This window comes from Chamaea fasciata, unplaced genomic scaffold, assembly GCF_029207755.1.
Source record: "Chamaea fasciata isolate MVZ Bird 193981 ecotype frontalis unplaced genomic scaffold, bChaFas1.0.hap1 SCAF_3, whole genome shotgun sequence".
Lineage (NCBI taxonomy): Eukaryota > Metazoa > Chordata > Aves > Passeriformes > Sylviidae > Chamaea > Chamaea fasciata.
The window spans coordinates 16,501,977-16,523,003 of NW_027094088.1; the positions used below are offsets into that span (position 1 = coordinate 16,501,977).

The 21,027-nt window shown below is 43.9% G+C and overlaps 1 protein-coding gene and 1 long non-coding RNA gene across 5 annotated transcripts in view; one reads left to right on the forward strand and one right to left on the reverse strand.

Annotated features, from left to right (window-relative positions):
* Nucleotides 1-17,178, forward strand: LOC136286505 (uncharacterized). 3 transcript variants are annotated; one of them, XR_010719934.1, is made up of 6 exons: nt 1-48; nt 604-687; nt 8,031-8,117; nt 10,332-10,490; nt 10,733-10,787; nt 16,856-17,178. It is a non-coding gene; the product is annotated as an uncharacterized lncRNA (long non-coding RNA). The 3 variants fall into 3 exon arrangements; XR_010719932.1 differs by lacking the exon at nt 8,031-8,117; XR_010719933.1 differs by lacking the exons at nt 1-48; nt 8,031-8,117 and adding an exon at nt 162-228.
* PSEN2 (presenilin 2) overlaps nt 12,182-21,027 on the reverse strand; it is an 18,864-nt gene continuing 10,018 nt past the window's right edge. For both annotated transcript variants that reach the window (XM_066178150.1, XM_066178149.1), the window contains exons 7-11: nt 20,714-20,812; nt 18,886-18,963; nt 17,166-17,285; nt 16,538-16,656; nt 12,182-14,641 (exon numbers count right to left, since the gene is read on the reverse strand). In XM_066178150.1, the coding sequence (XP_066034247.1) occupies nt 14,486-14,641; nt 16,538-16,656; nt 17,166-17,285; nt 18,886-18,963; nt 20,714-20,812 (572 nt within the window). In that variant the 3' untranslated portion in view covers nt 12,182-14,485. The remainder of the gene's footprint in view (nt 14,642-16,537; nt 16,657-17,165; nt 17,286-18,885; nt 18,964-20,713; nt 20,813-21,027) is intronic.

Sequence of the window (21,027 nt, forward strand, 5' to 3'; positions counted from 1 at the left end):
CCCGGCGCGGCGCGCGCGGCGGCTGCAGGGGGACGTGAGGCCCGTGAGGTCCGTGCGGCGGCGGGCGGGGGGGGGCGCGGGGCGAGGCGTGAGGAGCGTGTGCTGCGAGCGGGGCGGTGGCGGCGGCGGCGGCGGCGGCGGCCGCCGTCTGTCGGCGCTGGGCTGGCTCCCCCTGGGCTGGGCTTGTGCGGCGAATGGGGACTGGCCCGGTCGCGGTGCCGGTCGGAGGTGTCGGCGTCTCGCCGCGGTCCCGGCTGGCGGGGCGGGGGAGGGTGGTCTCGCGGTGGGAAAGGATGGGATGGGCAGCGCTCGCACCTGCGGCTGAGGCGGGCTCGGGGGAGCCGAGGTGTCGCTGCTCCCGCAGTGCTCGTTAATGTGCGTGAGGAGATGGGCAGGAGCCCCGCGCCCGGCAGGTTCCAGGGAAATGCCAAGCGAAGGGACCAGCTCCCAATTCGTGGCGCTCCGTGTCCGGGAAGGCTTTGTGTGTGGCTGCTTGTGTGGTTTTCCAAAGCATCGTCTCAGGCAGACATTGGGAATTATTAAGGTTGTCGGGAAATGCTCATATGCGCGTTGGAAACAAATGCAGTGGCTTGTTCCCTACAGGTTGATCGCAGGGATGCGGCGTCGCACAGAGGCTGCAAAGGGGCTCACAGCAGCAGCCGGCTCCGTGCTCGTCTGGATGCTGTGGTAAGCGCCCGCCTCTGTCAGCAACTTTCCCGTCTGAAAAATAACAATACAGTCGTTCTGGTGCATTTGCCACATGGCTGCATCAGTGCAGGAGTACATTCGGATGAGGTTTGGAGATTAAATCACTCATTTCTTCCTAAATCAAACAGGAATCCTTCTCTCGTTGTAGCATAACTTCCAGGAGTGACCAACAAATAGCCCTGAGCTTTAATTTCACCATTTTCAGTTGCTTGCTTTGGCCGACTTTTTCAGCTAACTAGTTGCTTGAATTGAGCACTTAAATCCACACCAGAGGACCTGCATCTAAGTCAGTAGGAGTTGTGGATGCTGTGGATTTATGAAGAAGGAAAATGGATAAATGGTCTGCTGCTGTAAGTGTGTAGAGGGGTTTAACATTAAAAACACTGTGAATATTACTGCCACCTGCTATTGCCAAAGTTGCCCTCCTCTGCAGAGGGAGACAATCATTATCTCCAGCTGCTCAGACTGAAGATTGTTGGGCTGGTATTTATGATACTACCAAATAATGTTCGAGTATTACACATGTTCCTTCATTTTTTTAAAAAACTAAAAATATTTACATCTCCCCCAGGCCCCTCTCAGCTTCCCACATAAGCCATGAGGAGGTCTCTGTAAGGCACTGAACAGACAGCTACAAATAAATTTAGCAAAACTCATCACCCAAACATTATTGAATTAGAAGCCAGCTCCAGTCAGGACTAGAAAGGCTGGGTTTGAATTTGAAAGGTGAAAAAGAAACAGTTCCCTGGGAAAGGCACATTACTGAATTTTTAAATGCTTAACACACAGGCTGCATGTAGACAAAATATATCTGGAATGGAAAGGGCAAACACAACACTGATTTTTGTTGCTAAGGGGATGGAGACTCAATATGTAGATGAAGCAAAAACATGACTGTAATAAGATACCAGCTTTCAAAAGTTTTGTCAAAGAAATGCCTAGTTTTCTTAATTTCAATACTCACACCTCTGGAAATTCACACAAATTAATTGTTCTTTGTGTGATGAGGTTCATCCTATTTCTAATAAAGGAAAGATAATATATGCCCTCATCTAGGAAGAGATAAGTTTCAGGTGTCTTTTCTAACAACACCCTTTTATCTATTCCTGCACTGAATTTGGATGTCAGTGCTCAGTTTCTGTGTAACATCACTTTGCTTGCATCAGCTTGGCATTAATTGGGAAACATCTTACTCACTGTGCTGAGCATGGAGAACTGGAGGGTTTCTGCATAAGCAGGCTGCCATGCAGAGATGGAGGCAGAACAAGCACAGGCTGAAGCTCTCCTCATCTCTCAAAGACACGCCTGGCTGGTTCCCTTTATTCACACGTGGTAAACCATTTGATATTTCTGCCACTGCTGTTCAATTTGCATCATGCCTTCTCCTGCCAGACTTTCTGCAGTCTTGAAAGACCCATTGAACTTGAGCTCAGGGCTAGCCCTTTCTGTACTTTAAGAGAGGTGTCTGTATTCCCACCTAATTTGGAGTGCAAAGAGGTAGGACTGAAAGCTGGACTGAAGCTGCTGGGAAAAAATAGTGTATGTCCCTCTTTGTTACTTTTTAGTTCTTAGGGGGAATAGGGACAGCACACCCAGGACTCAATGCAGAATTCAGAGGCTAATTTTTGCGGGGGTGGTTGCCTACTTTGTCCAAAATCCTGAATAAAAAGTTGAACATGATGTATGTGACGCGCTGGGAGAGCTGTTCCATGACAGATCTCCCTGAAAACTGAGGAAAAATGGTAATAGAGAAAAAATATTGTCAGTATTTGGGATTGGTTTAGTGGTACCAATTTTGAGATTGACACCCTTCGATCCTGAAAAAAAGAAGAGGCAGTGTGTTGTACTTGGAAAATAGACAAGGGAATCATCCTTTTTTTCAGGAAGAGTGTCAGTGGTTTATGTAGCACCCTTGCTGGCTGTTCCTCTGGGCTTTGGGGTGTTCAAATTCAGGTTTCCTTCTCTGCTTGTGAAGACTTATCAGCACCCCACCTGCACTCTGAGACCCTAATCATTATGCATACTCTTGTCTTCTCTCTTCAACCTTAGGCATATTATTTAATGGGAAAGTTCAGCAAGAGGAAATGAGAATGGAGCATTCCTCCAATCCCATCCAAATCCCAGACAAATATGCAGTCAGCCCTTGTGCAAACTGTGCCTTGTCCAGTGGCAGGAGACGTGGACAGGAATCCTATGGGGATCAGCCCAGGCTACCCCATTCTGGTTTTGTGCCCTCCACCAAAGCAGTGTAGGTGAAACAGCAGCTTCATCCAGGCACTGAATCTGTGCAGGGTTTGTGTAGAAACTGATCTGCTGAATGTGCTGGGCAAGCACCAACACAAAAAGCCCTTCCAAGCAGCATAGAGGGAAGAAATCTAGACCCTATAGAGAGGCCCTTTTTACAAGGCCCTATAGGAACAGGACAGTGAGGAATGGATTCAAGCTAAAGGAGAGCAGGCTTAGGATAGATATTAAAAAGAAATTCTTTACTCTGAGGGTGGTGAGGCACTGGCACAGGTTGCCCAGAGAACCTGTGGCTGCCCCATCCCTGGAAGTGTTCAAAGCCAGGTTGGATGGGGCTCTGAGCAACCTGGGATGGTGGAAGGTGTCCCTGCCCATGGAAGAGAGTTGGAACTAGTCGAACTTTTAAGGTCCCTCCCAACCCAAACTATTCTATGATTGTATGAAACTTCTTTGTAAATACCTAAAATTGACATCCAAGCATGCTTTAGTGCCTCCAGTGGGATGTGACAGCAGAATGAGGTTGTTGCAGGTTAACAGGTTTTGTGTCAGTGTCTAAATCTCATGAATTTTTTATGCTATATACCTGCAGCCTTTTGGAGGTGTGCAGAGCTGAATTTTCAGAGCAAGCCACAGCAGTCCTGTGAAAAAGAAAGCTCTTAGACTTTGAGGAGTCTCTTGATTAGCTATAATAACAAGAAGTGAACATTATTAATAAATCATCTAAAAATATTTTTGGCAATACAGCTGTCATTTACTTCTTGTACCTTGTTTGTCAAATTTCAACATACTCACTCCCTTATCTAGAAACATTTCTGTGAGCATTTCTAGCAAGAAACTTACAACTATGAGGAGTAAATAAATCAATCTTTTATTAAATTATAATAAAATCATTGAGTTTGATTATAGTAATATTAATTATTATAATGCTATAAACACTACAATGATCTGTCTATTCTCATATAAATATTATCAAAATGAGAATAAATTTAAATTATAACTAATAGTTACAATTTAACTAGTGTGGGAGTCCCCCAGAAGCTTCTCCCTACTAATGTTAAAATGGTTTGTTCAAGATTATTTAATTCTCAAAATATCCTAATTTTGCAGGTCAGTGGGAAAGCCTCACGTAGCAGCTGGAAGACCTGACTCCACAGCAGACGTTTTAGTTGTGGCATCCTATCCCACCTGATATTGCTTGTTGATATCTATGTAATGAAGGGCTTAATGGTGCAATTTCATGGGGTGCACAAACAGCTCTGCTGCAGGCCTGGGGTAGAAGCAGCAAGAAGGGCACTGGGAAGGGCAAGCCCAAGGCTCCCTGGCTACGACTTCCAGCAGGGGCCCTTGAGTGGGATTTTCTTCCTGCTCCTGTTCACTGTTGGTTCTGAGAGGAGTCTGTTTGCTCACCAGAGATCAGCTCACCATTTACTGGGTGCCAGGGAACACCCAAATAAACCTCTGCCAGTGCTGATGCTGACTGAAGGACTTGGTGAAAGCTAACTTCCTCAAAGCCTTGTACAAAGTGGGACATGTTCCCGGAGAGGAATGAGCCAGAAGGGCTAAACTTCTGCAAAGAGAAAAAATTAGGAGAACCAGAGCCTGGAAGGATCTTTGGGCCCTGCAGTAAGAAGGGTTCAATTGCAACCGAAAATTAGTAGGCAGACTACTGACCTGCAGAGAAAAATTAATGGAGCCTCAATTAAGCAGTGATTGGTCATTTATTTAGGTTGACAAGTATCCAGGCTGTTCAGAGAACACTCAGAAACTCAAAGAACTTGGAGGTCTTTTCCAACCTTCATGATTCTAGGAATCTCTAATATACATCACCATCCTTCTCTCGTGTTCATACTGCTAACCACAAAGCAAAAGATGCTCTGGAAGTGTTTCCCTCAGCCCGCCTTCTCCAAGAAACTTCTGAGGCTCAGATGAGTTATCTCTTGAGGGGTTTTGCCTTGAGTTCACTCATCTTCTGTAGAGGATAATTTCTTCAGGGCAGATGGAGTGTCTTCCCTGACTACGTAGATTTAGGGCGTTCCATTAATATAATAATAGAGGGATGATGAAGTGGAACAACTCAAGTGGAAGTCACTGGACAGGTGGCTTGGTATTAGTAGTTAGCTTGTAGGTATTTCAAAACTTTGGCAGGTGTCAGTGATGCAGTTTGCACTATATGTTATTTGTATGGCTTTATGGCCAAGAATGAGAGCAAGAGCTCTCAGAGAAATGGGATCTCTCTGACTCAGTGGTAGATGCACACCCAGTATCATCATAGGATTCAAATTATGAGTTATTTTTGTTAAGCTTAGTACTGCTCTGGTTTCTGAGCTGTGTATTTTCATCCCGAAGCATTCTAGCATTCATTGCACTTGTCCTTCCTTTTTCTCTCTCCACTCACTGCAAAGGGACAGAGACAAGATGCTGTTTCAGTTAGCACTTTCAGATGATTTAGTGCTGTCAGAAGGGGGTTGTAGCCCTGGTAGCACTTTCAGATGATTTAGTGCTGTCAGAAGGGGGTTGTAGCCCTGGTTTCATGCCTAAGATGTTTTGGTTTTCTGAAATTCTTTTCCCAGGGAATTTTCTGTAAACAAGAGACACATTTTTGTAACAGTAACTTTGTTATTCATTCCTTTTCCTAGGAGGGACTTCTTGCTGTCCCTCTGGTCTGATCAATGTGATTGAAGAAGTTTGCCTTTTTGTCACCAATCAAATTGGTCTGTGTAAAATAGTATCCAAAGGAGACACATCCCAAAAATAAAAGAATCATTTCAGCCTTCTGAAGCTCAGAGTCTGTGACTTGTAATGTAAAACAGCGTCAGGGGGTGGTGTGGCAGTTCTCAAGATAATTATTTTCTGTCCAAGATACAGTGCAAGGAGCAGGACAGATATTTCCTAGAATCACAGAAAATGCTGAGTTGAAAGGGACCCACAAGGATCATTGAGTCCAACCTCTGGCCCTGCACAGGACACCTCAAGAATTAACACCATGTGCCTGGGAGCTGGCAAACACCTCTCAGATTCTGTCAGGCTTAGTGCTGTGACCACTTCCCTGGGGAGCCTGTTCCAGTGTCCAGCCACCCTCTGGCTGAAGAACCTTTTTCTAGTGTCTAACCTAAACCTCCCCTGACATGACTTTATGCCATTCCCTCAGGTCATGTCACTGGCCACCACAGAGAAAATTCATGATTCCCACCCCTATTTTCCTTCTGGAGCTTTCAGTGAGCAGCCATGCTCTGCACAGCTGGAGAGGGCAGGGAATGCCAGTGGGGCTGCTGAAGGGCTCTGAGACCCCTGGCTGGGAGGAGGTGAGCAGAGGTGGCTGTTAGGTTCTGTGGAGGAGAGGGGATTGCTGAAGGATGGTCTTGTCCCCTAATTGAAAAAAAAAAGGGAGGGTGAAGAAGACACAGAAACCTTCCCTTTGTTTTGCCTTGCCTCTCTGTGCCCCTGCTCACACCTCTCTCCTTTCCATATTACCCAGAAAGGGACTGCTCTGGGGAAAGAAGGATGATGAAAGAAAACAAAACTAGGTGCTACTGTCAGGGTGAGGTGGTGACAAGCCACAACAAGCCTAAGCTACACCATGTTCCTCAGTGACAGGAGGCTGCCAGAAGGGGCTGTGCAGCACACCATGAAAACACCACCACACCAGGTGTGGCTCTGCCTCATGCCACCCACCTCTCCTCCAAACTTCACTATGTGGGTGCCAAGTGGGTCCTGGGTGCTTTGGAAATTGGAGATGAGCCTGTGGGGGGAGGAGCACGTTAAGAGAAGGACAGTGCCAGGTGAAGAGGTGCAGCTACAAGCACTAAATGGAAGGAAGGGATACTAGTCCTTGTCTTTGAGTAGTGTGTGGGACAGTGCAGGGCAGGGACAGGCACCGTTGCCCCTGCCACCTTAGCAATTTATATAGTAAAACATTCACAATATTATACTTGCCAGTTCAAATTGTGTTACACAACAGTGCTTTTTTATGGGTGTTGAGCAAAGCCACTTTGAATGAGAGGAAGAGTGCAGTAGCCTGATTAGCAGCTGTGTGCCTCAAGAGCATGGCATTTCTGTTCCTATGTTCGACTCAGTTAAACATTATTCAGTCTGTAATTCTTTGTCTGGACTAGACAGATCAGTTGTTTCTCCTCATTGTAAATTGCATTTGTTTGCATGGTTTGGTGTTTTGCTCTCTCCCCTTGGCATGTGATTGTTTACATGTACCTCAATCGATCCTGCATGGACAAGGTGGAAGGGCTCAGTTCTTTGTAGCTTCCAGCCAGGATTCACTTTACAGATTATAACTGGCAAAGCCATTCACCCCCTGGGCAAACATGGCAAATTAATTTTGAAGCTAGGCAAACAGAAACAAGTCCTTTGCCTGCATTTAGCTGCTCTGAAAAGCCTTTTGCCAAGGACCGAAGGGTTATCTGAACAGTTTGGGCGGAGTTGTTTTAAATGGGAAGGCTGGCTGGAGCCAGAGAACATGGGAGAATCAGGGTTATTTTTGAACACTTTACTGGAACTAAGAATTAACATTAGTCATCATAGTTCTGCTGGTTAATGGCAAAGTGTGCTGCCAAACTCAGCCATTGCCCCAGCTCTTGGCACAGCATTGCCATATCTCACAGAGCTGGAGAGCAGGGAGCCACCTTGCCCTCGCCTGGAATCATCCTCAAGACACCGTGGTTTTTTTCACTGCCCTGAAAGCCAGTACTTGTTCTGGCTTCCTGGCTTCCTGCCTTGCTGTTCAAACACAGCAAGGTGTGGGACAGAGACGTGGGAAGCTGCAGGGTGTTTCTGAGTGCCTGTGTGGCAAATGGACAAATTCATAACCTTCATCCACTTGCCAGACAATGATTCACAGATAGTCATGATAATTTACTTCTGGTAGTCAGTCTGCAGGGATGTTGTGGCTTCAAAAACCAAAAGCCAAAACCATGATGGATGGGAAAGCAGGATTGTTGCTACCTTTGGATGCTGACTGACCCTTTTCCTGCTTTGCTGTGGCTATCAATCCAATTCCAGAGGCCATTTGAGCAGGACTGCATAATCTAACCTCTGCTATCTCTATCTGTGTCTGCATACCTGGACAGAGAGAGAGCAACTGGTGGCAGAACATCCTGACTGACACGTACCAGAGTGCAACTAAGAGGGAGACGCCAGCAATTACCGAGCTTCTGGTAGGAGTGACTGATTGAGAGACACTCTAGACATCCAGGTTAAGCCCTTCATTTGACCCTGAGCAAATTATTCAACTCCTATCTGTAAAATAGGTTTAATGGCATTCTTCTGCTCTGTCGTGTTCCTGATGCCTAAAGACGTGTTTGGAAAACCTCAGTGGAAGCACAGCAGAGTAATTTCGATGTGCTCTGTGCTAGTGTGCAGGGAAAAGGCTTTGCCTTCCGGCACAGCAGTGCTGAGAACCAGCTCTGCAGGTTCACTCTCCCATCAACTCCCACACACTTGTGAGATTTCTAGCCTGGAGGAGCCCAAGGTGTGAGCACAGAGATGACCCTTTCCTTCAGTAGTCCCACCAGACACAGCATCTAAGGATGCAGCCTGGACAGTAACTACGCCCTGCATCATCCACTCAGTGCACTGTAGCAACTGTGGCTTCAGTTTAGCTGGTGGTCTGCTTTCCCAGCATAGGAAATGTTACTCTTTTCCTGAAACAGAGATGTTCTCACTGTTCTGCAGCAGTGCTCCTATTTCACGACAGTGTTAGGTAGCATGTGCACACAAGACTAACAGAGAAGGTGCCTTAGCCCTTTACATGCTAAATGCCCTCGTCTTCCAATCCTCTTTAAGTCCTCGTTTGGTACATTTGCCATTTCATTCTTGCTTGCCCATCCAAATCACACAGGGGTACATATCAGGGCAATTCCATATTAAAGAAGAAAGTTAAACAGTTTTCATGCCCCTTGAAACTCACAGAACACTTGAGAAGACTGTTAGTACAATAGCTGGAGAACAAAAATAGCTCAAATCTGAACTTCCCAGAATATCACAAAGACTGTATTTGGTAGCGGCTTACAGAGAGGGCATGTCTTTTCTGGCTTGATGAAGGGATGGCATTCCTGTTTAGAGCAGTTCTGTTAATGCTACTGGCATTTTTTTGCTACTAACTGTTGGTACACAGGATAGGTAGCCTTTAAAATAATCCTGAATTCTACCTTCCGCTCCAGGGATCTTGCTCGTCTTACATCAGTTTTGAAGGAAGGAAGGCTCATTTTCTTTCATATACAGATGCAGCTCCGTGAAGTCAGGGAGAATTTTAAATGCTTGTATTAAGTTTTGTCAAGGTTGAAGATGGCATGGCTTAAGTTAAATAGGCAGGATCAGTTTTCCACACTTTCACTTTGTACATTGTTCCTGATCTGCTTAAATGCAAGTTAATTGTGGAGTTACTCATATTTTATTTATACCAGGGTAAGCAAGGTATCCTTGAAATCATAGAAACCAGTGATGCAGGAGAAAATAGGCCTAATGTTTTTCCTACTCCACCCCCTTCTGCATGGCAAGTTCAGAAGTGCCAGGCTTCCTGGGATTTATTTCTGCACCAATCTTATGCCGAGTTGGCTGTGGGAGCTGTCACTTACCTCAGGCTGCATTTGATAGGGCTAAAACAGTTCCCAGTTTTGGAAAACTTCCACTCCATCTAGTTGGCCCTATACCTGTCACAGGCTTCTATATCAAGGAGTTTAGTTAGTTCCACTTCAAAGTCTCTGTTTATTTATACCTTTTAAATAATGAGCCACAAATAGTGCTGAGCACTGACACCTCCCAAATTGTGCTCTTGGGCACCTGTCAAATGTGTTGCACAAAGAAAACAGTTCATATTTGCTTAACCCCTTCAGTGCTCAGGGCAAATGTCTTGCATTTAGAGTGGCAGAAGGTGGGTAATAGCAAACCTGCTGCAAAGCAGTATGTAAAAAAGAAGTAACAGTAACTTGTGTGATGGTGTGTGATGCCATGATCTGATGTGGACAGATCGTCCTTATGTATCCAAGTTCAAAGCCAGCATGGTCATGTGCCCTTCCAGTACCAGAGGGGAGCCGGAAAGAAAGAGGGAGAGGTACTTTTTACAAGGGCATGTAGTGACAGGACAAGGGGCAACAGCTTCAAACTGAAAGAGGGTAAGTTTAAATTAGGTATTAGGAAGAAATTCTTTGCTGTGAGGGTGGTGAGTCACTGGCACAGGTTGCCCAGAGAAGTTGTGGATGCCCATTCCTGGAACTGTTCAAGGCCAGGCTGGAAAAAGCAACCTGGTCTAGTAGAAGGTGTCCCAACCCATATGAGGTACCAGTTGGAAGTAGATGATTTTAAGATTCCTCCCCACCCAAACCGCTCTATGATTCCATAATTTACTCTCTTGCTTTGTTTCCCACTTGTAGAATGGGAACAGCTCACATCACTTTACCTGACTGAGGGCAGAGGAAGAAAGGGTAAATTCAACGAGGAATACAGTGTGTGTCGGAAGCATGCAAATAGTGTTGTAGGAGAACTTCTGGCAAAGATACCACCTCTCTCCAGACTGCTTTCTTACAAAACAGGTGAGTTCAAGGAAATAAGATACCCCTGGTCCTCCTGAGGACACAGACAACAGAGAATCATAGAATGGTTTGGGTTGGAGGGGACCTTAAAAACCATGTAGTACCAACCCCCCTGCCAAGGGCATGGACACCTTCCATTAGACCATGTTGCCCAAAGCCCCATCCAACATTATCTAGCTTGTCTGTAGATTTCTCAGTGCCAAGAGCTAGAATGACAGCTGTGTGCTCTTTTATCCCCCCAGATTAGCAAGACCTACTGGGATAGGAACTGGAAGTGAGAGGAGGAATGACAGATCAGTAAGTTTAATTATTTCTTCCCTTCTTGAAGATGCTCAGAAGAAATCTTTATTTATGTAATAAATTGAATTTAGCAATGCCTGGAGGAGCCCCTGACTTATGCTTGGGGCTTTGAGGAATGAAAATAGGACTGGATGATTTATTACAAAAAGAAAAGGGGGAGAGAACCCAAACAAAATGCAGTGTGCAATGTAACAGCAGCATCTCACCCAGGACTGCAGTGCTGAACATGGCATCACACTGAAAACAGCTGGTTTTAAATGAATAGTGTGAACAGCATGATCTTGTTCTCACTGAAAGTCTCTCCCATGCTGGGCCAAAACGGTGTGGGGTGCCTGCCTTTTTTTTTTTTTTTTTTTCTTTCTTTTTTTTTCTTTTTCCTGCCACGAAGGAGATTCCAGGGCCTTCAGCCTCTCTGAAAAAGGGGCACATGGCAGATTACTTTAAAATGGCTGGTACTTCTCCACATAGACCTACTGCCCTCCCGTGGCTGCCAAGGAGCATCTCTAAAGCAGAAACGGAGATCAGGGACTGAGGGAAACAATAAAGAAAAATAACCGTATATTCAATTTAAACCCAAACCCAGTTTGAGTTGCAAGGAAGAGGAAAGCAAACACAGTGGGATTAACTGGAAGTACCTATGAAGGCATGAACAAAGAGCCTGAAGTCAGGTTTTATGAATGAGACCAGGAGTATCAAATGAAAGCTGTGTGCTTTTGCAAGGACTATCCTGTTGTTTTTTTTTTTCATTGTGATGCTTCCTGTGCATCCTCTGAGGACAGGGCACATCTCCAGTCTTTGACACACAGCAGACACTTAAACAAAACAACCCCAGACCTCCCACCAAAAGTTTCACTGGGGGGTTGCATTAGGCAGGCTCACCACTACATTTTTGTTCATGGACTTGGCTTCAGTCATAGATCTTAAAGACTGATGTATGCCCAAGCTACATTTGAGACCAGATGCAATGAGACACTCATTTCACACTGGAGAGGAGGGAGAGTGTCACTGGGATCACACAGGAAAATGCCAACACATGGCACCTCCTATTGGGCTTCAGATGTTGAGTGACACCAGCATCAAGAAAGGTGTCACCCCGGTATACCTGGCAGCTGTGCTGTTTCAGGGATTCACACTGGGGGAACAGCAGGATTTCTTTAGAGCATGCAGCAAGTGGACACAGTGAATGAACACATTAGGCAGACAAATGCTTTGCTGATTCAAGTTGCCCGGTCACTGAGTCAGTATCTCCTGTAGCAGCCAGCTATGAGTAGGGTAAATCCTGCCCTCTGCATGTCACATCTTAGGCCACGCTGCACAATGTTAACATCACAAACACAACTTCACTTCATGCACAGGTGAAAACATCCAAAGAGATGAGAAATCACTCCACATAATTTTAAAATTTGCGTGTCTGTGTGTATATGCACACACAAACACAAATATATATTTGTAGTAAATACATATGAACTTTTACACAATTATAACCACTCCAGTATATCCATGATATACTCCTATCACGCACTAGGACAATACATTCCATTGCATTGCCAGAATCTCTTGCTCAGTTACCTTTTAAATTACAAGTCTTGTAAGTTTTGCAGAATTGGTCAGTGGAAGGCCAGTCTTTGGCAAGCAGGTATCTGCAGAAAACCAGTGGTGATCCTTCAATATGTGAAGGTTCCCCTCCCAGTTTCCTTAAAGTATCAACTCTGCTTTCATAGAAAATCGTTTCTAACAATATGCTACAACCTTAATAAGCCAAGCAGGATTTTTCTTTCAGTATATACAAATAATCCACATCCTCTCTACGTCATGCAATGCAAAAAGTAAAATCATGTTTCCCAGTGATTCCAGTCTGATTTGGCCCCTAACTGTTTTGTTAAAAAGAACAAACACAAACAAATAGAAAAAGCAACTCTCACATAAAGCTTAAAAATCAGCAAACAAAGCTCTACTGATTTACATTTTCAAAGGAAATACCTTTTAGTAACAGTTAACTCTGTCTGCAGTTGTCAAGTCCAAACATTGCAAATGTGAGAAATGAGGACGGAAAACTAACAAAAAGCAAGAGTTACTGACTTGTCCAGACTGAGACACATACACACACATACACACACCCCTTGTAGAAACCCTTATGCACGTTTTAAAAATTAGTCTGAATCACCTGTGTGATGTCCTTGTTAAATATCAAAGCAGATGAGCGTGAACAGATCTACTGGAAAAAGCACTACATAAAAATGTGTAATTCAAAGCCTTAGCTAAAAAGTATTTCCAGAAATTAAATTCTATATCTCTCAATGACCTTGCATTATTCATGAAATCTCACATAATGTTACATTTACTGACACTGATCAGCTGTCAAAGAAAACTGACCTTGTTTGAGTAACAGACACAAGTTAAAAGAAAAGAAAAATCTCAGAACTTTGGCAACTACTGAAAAACTGACTCAAAGAGTAGAAAAAACATTATTTTCAACAGTGGACAAAACATGAAGGTTCGGTCTATCCTATGTATTTTTACTGACATCATGCACTGTGATTTTCTTAATGAACACACTTGAGGGTGTATTTAGCTATTCCTAAAAGTAATTTAACAACCGATTAAAGTTTGCACCCCAATATTTTGATACAAACTATGACTGGATATTTCCAAAAGAGTCCCTTTGACACTAAATAGCTATTTAAAATTTGTAATTAAAAAAATAATCTTTAAACAGTACAAAAACCTAGGTAAACCGAGTCTCAGTCAGTGTAAGAGAGGACCTCTTAATAAAGGGAAGATAAATCCTCCTTTGGAGTAGTTACAACAATGCACAGAAATGAGACCAGAAACACACACAGTAAGTTACAGGTCTGATTTACTAGAGTTGTTCTGTCATTTCCACCTTAGGGTCATTTCACGATTGTAGTAACCTACAATGGGACCCAGAAAAATATTTCCTAAAAAATAAAACGTTGGGAGGAGAGAGCAGTATCTGTTTCTGCACGCTGAGGATCTGATGCGCTGGAAGGAGCACAGCCCTGCCTTCATCAGCTGCTTGCTGCACTGGTGGATGTGCTCAGAGCCACGAGCCTGACGTTCAGACATCCCACCACTGGCATCCTGTCTCAATCCCTCATGGCTCACTATGTCTAAGGTCAGAATAAACAGGCCTTTGGGGCCATTTCAACAGATGCTGTGTGCACACAGCCAACGTAGGAAGTTCAGCCTCATTTCTCTAATGCTCACACACTGCTCTGTGCATGCTGCCAGCTGTGCTTTTCCAATCACTTGCACCTCGTGTTTGCACAACACTTCAAATGTGTGAAGACTTAGAAACTCTAGAGTGTGCTTAAAGTTCACTGCAGTTCCAGGGCTGAAACTCCTTACTTAGCTCCTGGAAGGTCAGACCCCTCACCTCTCCAGTGTTCCATGCCACATACAGGTTTCTGTGCTCACAACAGCCCCTGTGCACATCAAATAAAACAAAAGTAACGCTCTGACATCAGCAAGGAGCCAGGCTTTTCAGCAGGAGTCCTGTGAAAAATCTCAGTTCGACACATAACTATTAGATTTTTAGTACACAGCATGTCACAGAATTAGTGTTTTCCTTACAAATATATGGCACTAAGTGCAAAAACTTTATGACCTATTCCAAACATTGTACCATACTTCACAGCAAAGCTTGAAAAAGAATCCTCTAACTCCCACTTCCTCTAAATATACAGCTGGTGGGAGGCCAGGGTGTCCATGAACGGTCGCACAAGGTTGTCTGTCGAGAAGTAGAAGATCAAGCCAAAGGTGATGGAGATGGGAAGAGCAGGCAGTGCTTTCTTAAAAACAGCCAGTAGTAAAAGTGTTAGGCATAAACCCTGTCAGAGAGAAGAGAATAAAAAACACAAGGAGATAACAGTAAGAGAACCAGAAATACATCTGTCACCAACAAGCAGGTACCGATAATTGTCTATATGCACTGTAGGGCACTGAAGCCAACGGGAGCTACCAGCAGCACAATGTGTATTTGCCCACAGCTTCATTTCTTACACAAGTTGGCCAGGTTTTTCCTCAGCAGTCTTGAGCACAGAGAAAGTGGTATAAACAGCAAACGCACAGGTACTGCTGATCCCAGGAGGTTAGCTTCTTTACGTATTATTTTACTCCTTGTTCGATGCCATTATGAATGAAGTACTGATCGAGCAGACAAAAGCACTTAAATCCTGGTGAACTGCACAGACAGAAGTTCCACTGAAGGTCTCTAATACAAAACAGGATGTAATTATAACACATTCCCAGTTTACAAGGTCCCTTTTTTCCTTTTCCCTTAAAGGAAAAAAAAAGGAGGAAAAAACCAAACAAATCAAATATCCACTGCTGTTCTTTTGGCTGGATTGCTTATTACAATGGGTGAGTTCTGGTTTTATCTGGATAGCAGACCAAGATCTGCTTTTTGTAGCATGGGAGGAAGCTGTTGTATATTCTGGGTAGATACTATGTTAAGTGTCTTTAGATATTAATTCCTTCTCTCATCAGAGCCCTTTTTAATTCCTCCATGATGACAAAGCTTCAAAGACACTGGGTTCTAAAATTACTCACCAGCTAAAGATCAGCAGATAGGATTTTTTTAAATTCTTTTTTTTTAATGAGTGTTTCTAGACTGCAAATTTGTTCACAGTCCACCTGAGCCTGTAGTTCTGTTCTTACTCTCTCAGAGCCTCCACCCGTTCTTTAAATCTCAGGGCCGTATCCGGCCTACACCTGCTCTTTAAATCTCATCTCCCTTTTAAGATGTGCTTATTGCTGAGAAACTGAAGGGACATTTTTGAGAACCAGAAAGCCACGTAGCAGCAAGATCATGAAACTCCAAAAGGAGACAGAACAAGCTTTAACAGCACCAAAAAGGACACAGAATGGGACATTTGGCCTCACAAGATGGATGACCAAGAACATTTCCCCCAGCAAAGCAGGGGACTGGACTGCAGCATATGGAGCTTGGTGATCCTATGGGTTTCTCTGACCTGAGGGGTCAGAAAGCTACACTAAACAGACTCCAGAGAAGGCAGCTCATTTCTAGTTTGCATGCTTTTTGATGCACACTCTGCACAAGTGGCAGTCACTTGCACTGTCCTTGGGATCTAAGTAGGAAAATAGAGGCCCAAGAAGGACACAGTAATCGATTTTCTTTTACATTCTAAAAATCCTTCTGTTGTCTTTCTGGTTAATTTCCATGAGGATGTTGAGGTAAACAGCAAGTGCATAGTAAGTATTTTCCACTCAGGTGGAAGCTTAACAGTGTGTCTTCATTAGACCTGGCAGGACCAACTCTTCAGCAGCTACAGTATGTTATTCATCTGCTCTTACCGATAATTTCCATGGATCTAAGTCTCCCTTCTCATTTTTTCCAGTTCAAATAGTAGAATAAGATAGGTCTTCACCCTCTTATCTACCAGCTCCCCTTAGCATAACAGAGTTAACCTGTTCAACTACACTTGCTAATCAGTGAGGAGTTCCTATTATTGACTCTTGTGGCTGAAGCAAACACACCGGCAGTTCCCTGGGGCTGTTTCACCCCCACCATATCCATGCTTGGCTCTGCTCTGATTAGTCTGGATCATTCTGCTGCAGTGGCTGTTTAAAGCCTAGAGACAGAGTATTCCTAAATATCTAGCATGTTACCTGGACTGATTTAGCAGTGCTCAGCTGCTGGTACTTCTGGCAACACTTCTGTGCTGAACAGGGTTTGACAGAGCTTTTAAAAGGTGCTCACTTACTATAAGAATGGCTACAAAGCAGGCCAGTGTGGTATTCCAGTCTCCACTAGCTGTGGCAGCTGCTTTCCCAACAAGCACGCTGTAAAATATGAAGTCTCCAAGGCCCAGTTTCACACCCCCTGAAAGAAGCGGAAAAAGAAAACAAGTGTTAATTCTGAGCCTCCTGTTTTGCTTCCTCCTGGACAAATCATTGTGTCCTGGGTAGCAGGTGAAGGATCCTAGTCCTGGCTACCAACCTGGACCCACACACTCCTGAGTAGGCTGAGACTTCCAGCCCCTCTTCCCACTAATTCCTTTTGTTCTCCCTCATTCTCTGAGGTGCTTCCCTGGGCTGCTTTACAAATGAACAGCTGAGGACACACAAGGACAGAGAAGGACTGGAGTCAAGGGGAAGAAGGAACTGTTTAAATTGTACATGTAGCCAACAGATGTCACTGGAACCACAATCCCAGAACAGATTCTGCAGCAGCAAGAGATAACACAGTCAGACTCAAGATCTTCATTGCTCAGCGAGCACAGCTATTCAAATTAACTGTGATTAGACCAAACCAGGTATCAGTGTTAACCACAAAGAGTAAAAATGTCAGGCTCTGCCCATACTGACAGCAAGGTATAAAGCTTCCCTTACTTTCCTCCTCCTCGAGCTCCTCTAAAGAACTGATGGGACGGGTTGGAACAGGACTCCTGGTCTCTGACATCTGAGACTCTGCATGTGAAGGGCTCCTGAGGTGTTCTCTCCCATCCTCAGCTTGGTTCCACAAAAGCAGGCCAAGAGTGGATTACCAAAAAAAAAAAAAAAAAAAGAAAAAAAAAAAAAGAAACACAAGAAACAGCTACATTTATAACATGTTTTAGCCCATGAAATCCACACTCCTGTGAAGCTGCCCTGCAGTGGGTAAGCCCTTTGTCTCTTGGAGGTGTGATCATCAGGACCAACTGAAGCTGAGATTTTTAGTGGCTTTGAGGGAAACGTGTGTGTTATTGTGTGGAACAGCTGGAAGGCTGCACGTTCACAGCTTCTCTGGCAGCCACCCAGGAGCCCAATGGCTTTAACAAGTGACCACGTACACAGACCTAATATTGGCTCTGCACAGGCCAGAATGACAAGGAAAACCCACTGAAGTTAATATGCATTCCCACAGTGTTATACCTTTGGGTTGGAAGTGCTCAGGTATTCCCTAACCAGTCACATAACAAAAATGGATGACTAAGAGGACTGCCATTTATGAGAGAAGTCCTAAGTCACACTGACATTGGAGCTGACAGATCATATGTAGAAAGCAGACACATTTCATTGTCCACAAAATTAACTTTTTTTCCCCCTCTGTTAAGGCACATCTGACAGAGCCTTTGGGAGTACTTTTGGAAGCAGCCAGTCTGTGATATATGACTCTATCTGACAGTTTCTATTTTTCAGAAGCTCCTACAAACTCTTCAGTTCATGTCAGTTTGACAGGTTGCTGCTGCTGCAGGTGCAAGCAGACTGTGATCTGGGACACAGGGCTTCCACAGAGCATTCTGTACCTCTCAGCATGTAGTCTGTGCCTGCTCTGTGCCCCATTTCACAGCAGGATTATGTCCCTGCCATTCCCTGGTATGTCAGCTGCTTATCCTGAAAAAAAGCAGCATGTTCAGTTATCAAACCTTTGCACACATTTATTGCTTTAACATTCAAAGGTACTGAAGTGGAACAGAACTAGATGGGAAATCCTCCCAAAACCACAAGTAAGATTTTATTCAATCACCTTAAACTGCAGTTTAATTTGCATCTCAAGAAGATAAAAGCAAAGGCACCCAAATTACTGCAGAACCAGCTACAATGTAAACCTGAATCACAAAAGCTACTGGTGACTAACACAAGGCTTTACCCAAGGGTAAAGACATTATTTTCTTTAGCAGGGTGAGCCATGTTGCACTTACAGAGAGGTGCTCCATGGCACAGGTCTGAATTCAACACTGGAGTTCACCAGCTCATTGGTATTACATTTAGAAGCTTATGTCATAATTTACCATCCCCAGTATGGAAAAATATAACCCCCCACTAGCCCACTTTCAGCTTTGACCTCAGTACACTGAAGATGTGAGTTGAACAACACTTCAGTTTGATTTGTTGTTTGGGTTTTTTTTAAATAAAAGTGGCCTGAATACGGGAGCTTCCTACAGTGTCCGTTCATCTTTGCTGCTAGTCCTAACGGCAGGCTTATGAACATCACTGAGTTCTGCAAGTAACAACACTGAAAAAAATTCATCCATCAGGATTTGGGGGCTTATATTTACATTCAGTCTCAAACATATTCATTATTTCTGTAGGACAGTGCACTGTATGGGAGAGGGACATGCAAACAAACCTGCATCCCATGTCTGCTGACTTGGTCCTCTTGCTGCTGTGTCTGGCTTTGCCATTCCAACTGTCCACATCATGGCAGCTGGAAGAAAGAAAGTAACCAGCTGCATAAAACATTGCCCAGAGGAAACGGGTATTTAGCTGTCCCTAAAAATACAAACCCTTGCCCCTGTAAATGCTTCTAAAATACTCAGTTGGTTTCCCTAGGCACTGAGACAGCAAGTTGGAAGAAAGCCAAGGCAATGCATCCATTCAGTTTTTAAGAAAGTCCCAGAGCACAAGTAGCTAAGAGTCAATATTATCTTCTCTGTGGATTAAAAAAAGCAAAATTCCAGAACTAGGGTCCTCAACTCTTTTGTTTTCTTCCTGATTTCTGGATCTTCTCTTCAAAGAAAACAATTTCCCAGGGAATGATGGCAGTACAAAAGGTAAGCAGAGGTTAGCTAAAACAGCTTACTCATGTTCTGCTAAAGGTACAGCAACACAAGCAAGGGATTACAGGAGTTGTCAGAATGCAAGTTTTCTCTCTGCTTGTTGTGGTTCATCCTGTCAAAATATTGCATATTTCTGTTTTAGTTCCACCAGCAGCTGATGTTTGGGGATTTATTCTTGGGTCCCTAAATTAAAAAGGAATACAAACTGTTCTGAAATCAGCGGAAGAGAACTCAAATCAGCTTTTTATTTAAGTGTGCCTCAGTCTCCCTGATTTTACAGAAGCTAAGCTAAACAAAATAAGCCAAGGCAAACACAGTGCCTGCTTTTCCACGATAAGCTCAGCCAAGGTGATGTTTCTGCATCTAGAGGGAGCCGCAGAATGTGGTCTTGCAATGGAGACACTGACATTCTGCACAAGAACTTCTTGTTCAGCATTTATTATTTGCTGAACTGCTTTCTCCTTAAGGGAAACTCTTGTTTGTTAACTAAAGCATGTGAGAGACTTCATCTAGATTGTCTCAGGTCAGTGTAACAGAATCTTCCGTAAAAGGGAAGGCAGTTGAGGTGAACTGAGACTGCTTGGAACACATAAAAGCATTTATGTAACATTAAAATGCTTGAAGAAAAAAAGAAAGTCAGGTTGTAGGCATCCTCAGCTTAGCACCAAATATTTGGGAATAACCCTTCATCTTCCAAGTGATGTAATGAAGAAGTCACTGAGGTCCATGAAGCACTTGAGTTCAGGTCCCATGAGTGTTGAGTCTCCTGCCTTCCAACAATCTTAAGCACGTGGATACCATTGGACAAGGGCACCAGACACCGTGGTAGTTAAACAGCCCGAGAAAGCCAGGGAAGAGATGACTGGTTCTGTTTGCAGGGCAGTATTTGAATGGAAAGCAAAGTGAGGAGCCAAACAATGAACAATAAAGCAAATATATTCTAAGCACTGCCATCTGTACAGTACAGAGGGCAAGAGGGGGCTGCAGGAAGCATGGAGCCTCATCACATGTTTAAAATGTGTAAAGCATACACACAGTGAATAAATGTATTGAGTGAACATCACTTATCAAAGAACCTGGCAAACACTGCTGCCCACCTCACACAGGGTTTTGTGTGCAGAAAAAAAGAGGCATATTCTGCACTATATTCATTAAAGGACAAATCTGTTTCTAAATATTCAGCTTCACAATATAAGTGTGAATTAACCCTTGGCTCATTAGAGTTACCAACACTGTAACTGATAAACAAGCCCCGCTTCAAATGGTCTGTTCCAGAACATAAATGTGAACCATTCTTAAGGCAAGGAGGTAGCTAAGACAGTGCTCTTTGCTTTAACACAGAAATAGTTTAATTGAGTTTCATCTGGCTAAAAACATTAACATTGTAATCTTACTCACAGGAATATATTAATGCAGGGAAAATGGGCTCATTTCTCTCCTGTGCAGTTTCTACCAGCATTCTCAGTGGCCCCTTGGGACAGAGAACAGCCATCAGATCTGCAGAAAGAAAAGGACCAATCTCATCTTGAACTGTCATGCATATTTTACATTCTTTATCTTTAAGAAGATATTCTTCCCTCAAAGTTACATCTACCCATATAAACCAGATGATTTCCTCAATGGCACTTTCTACCACTTTGCATAACTCTAGCTGTTCTAGTCCCTGAAAGTGTCGTTCACTTAAAATACCATCTCCAAGCCTTATTGTAATA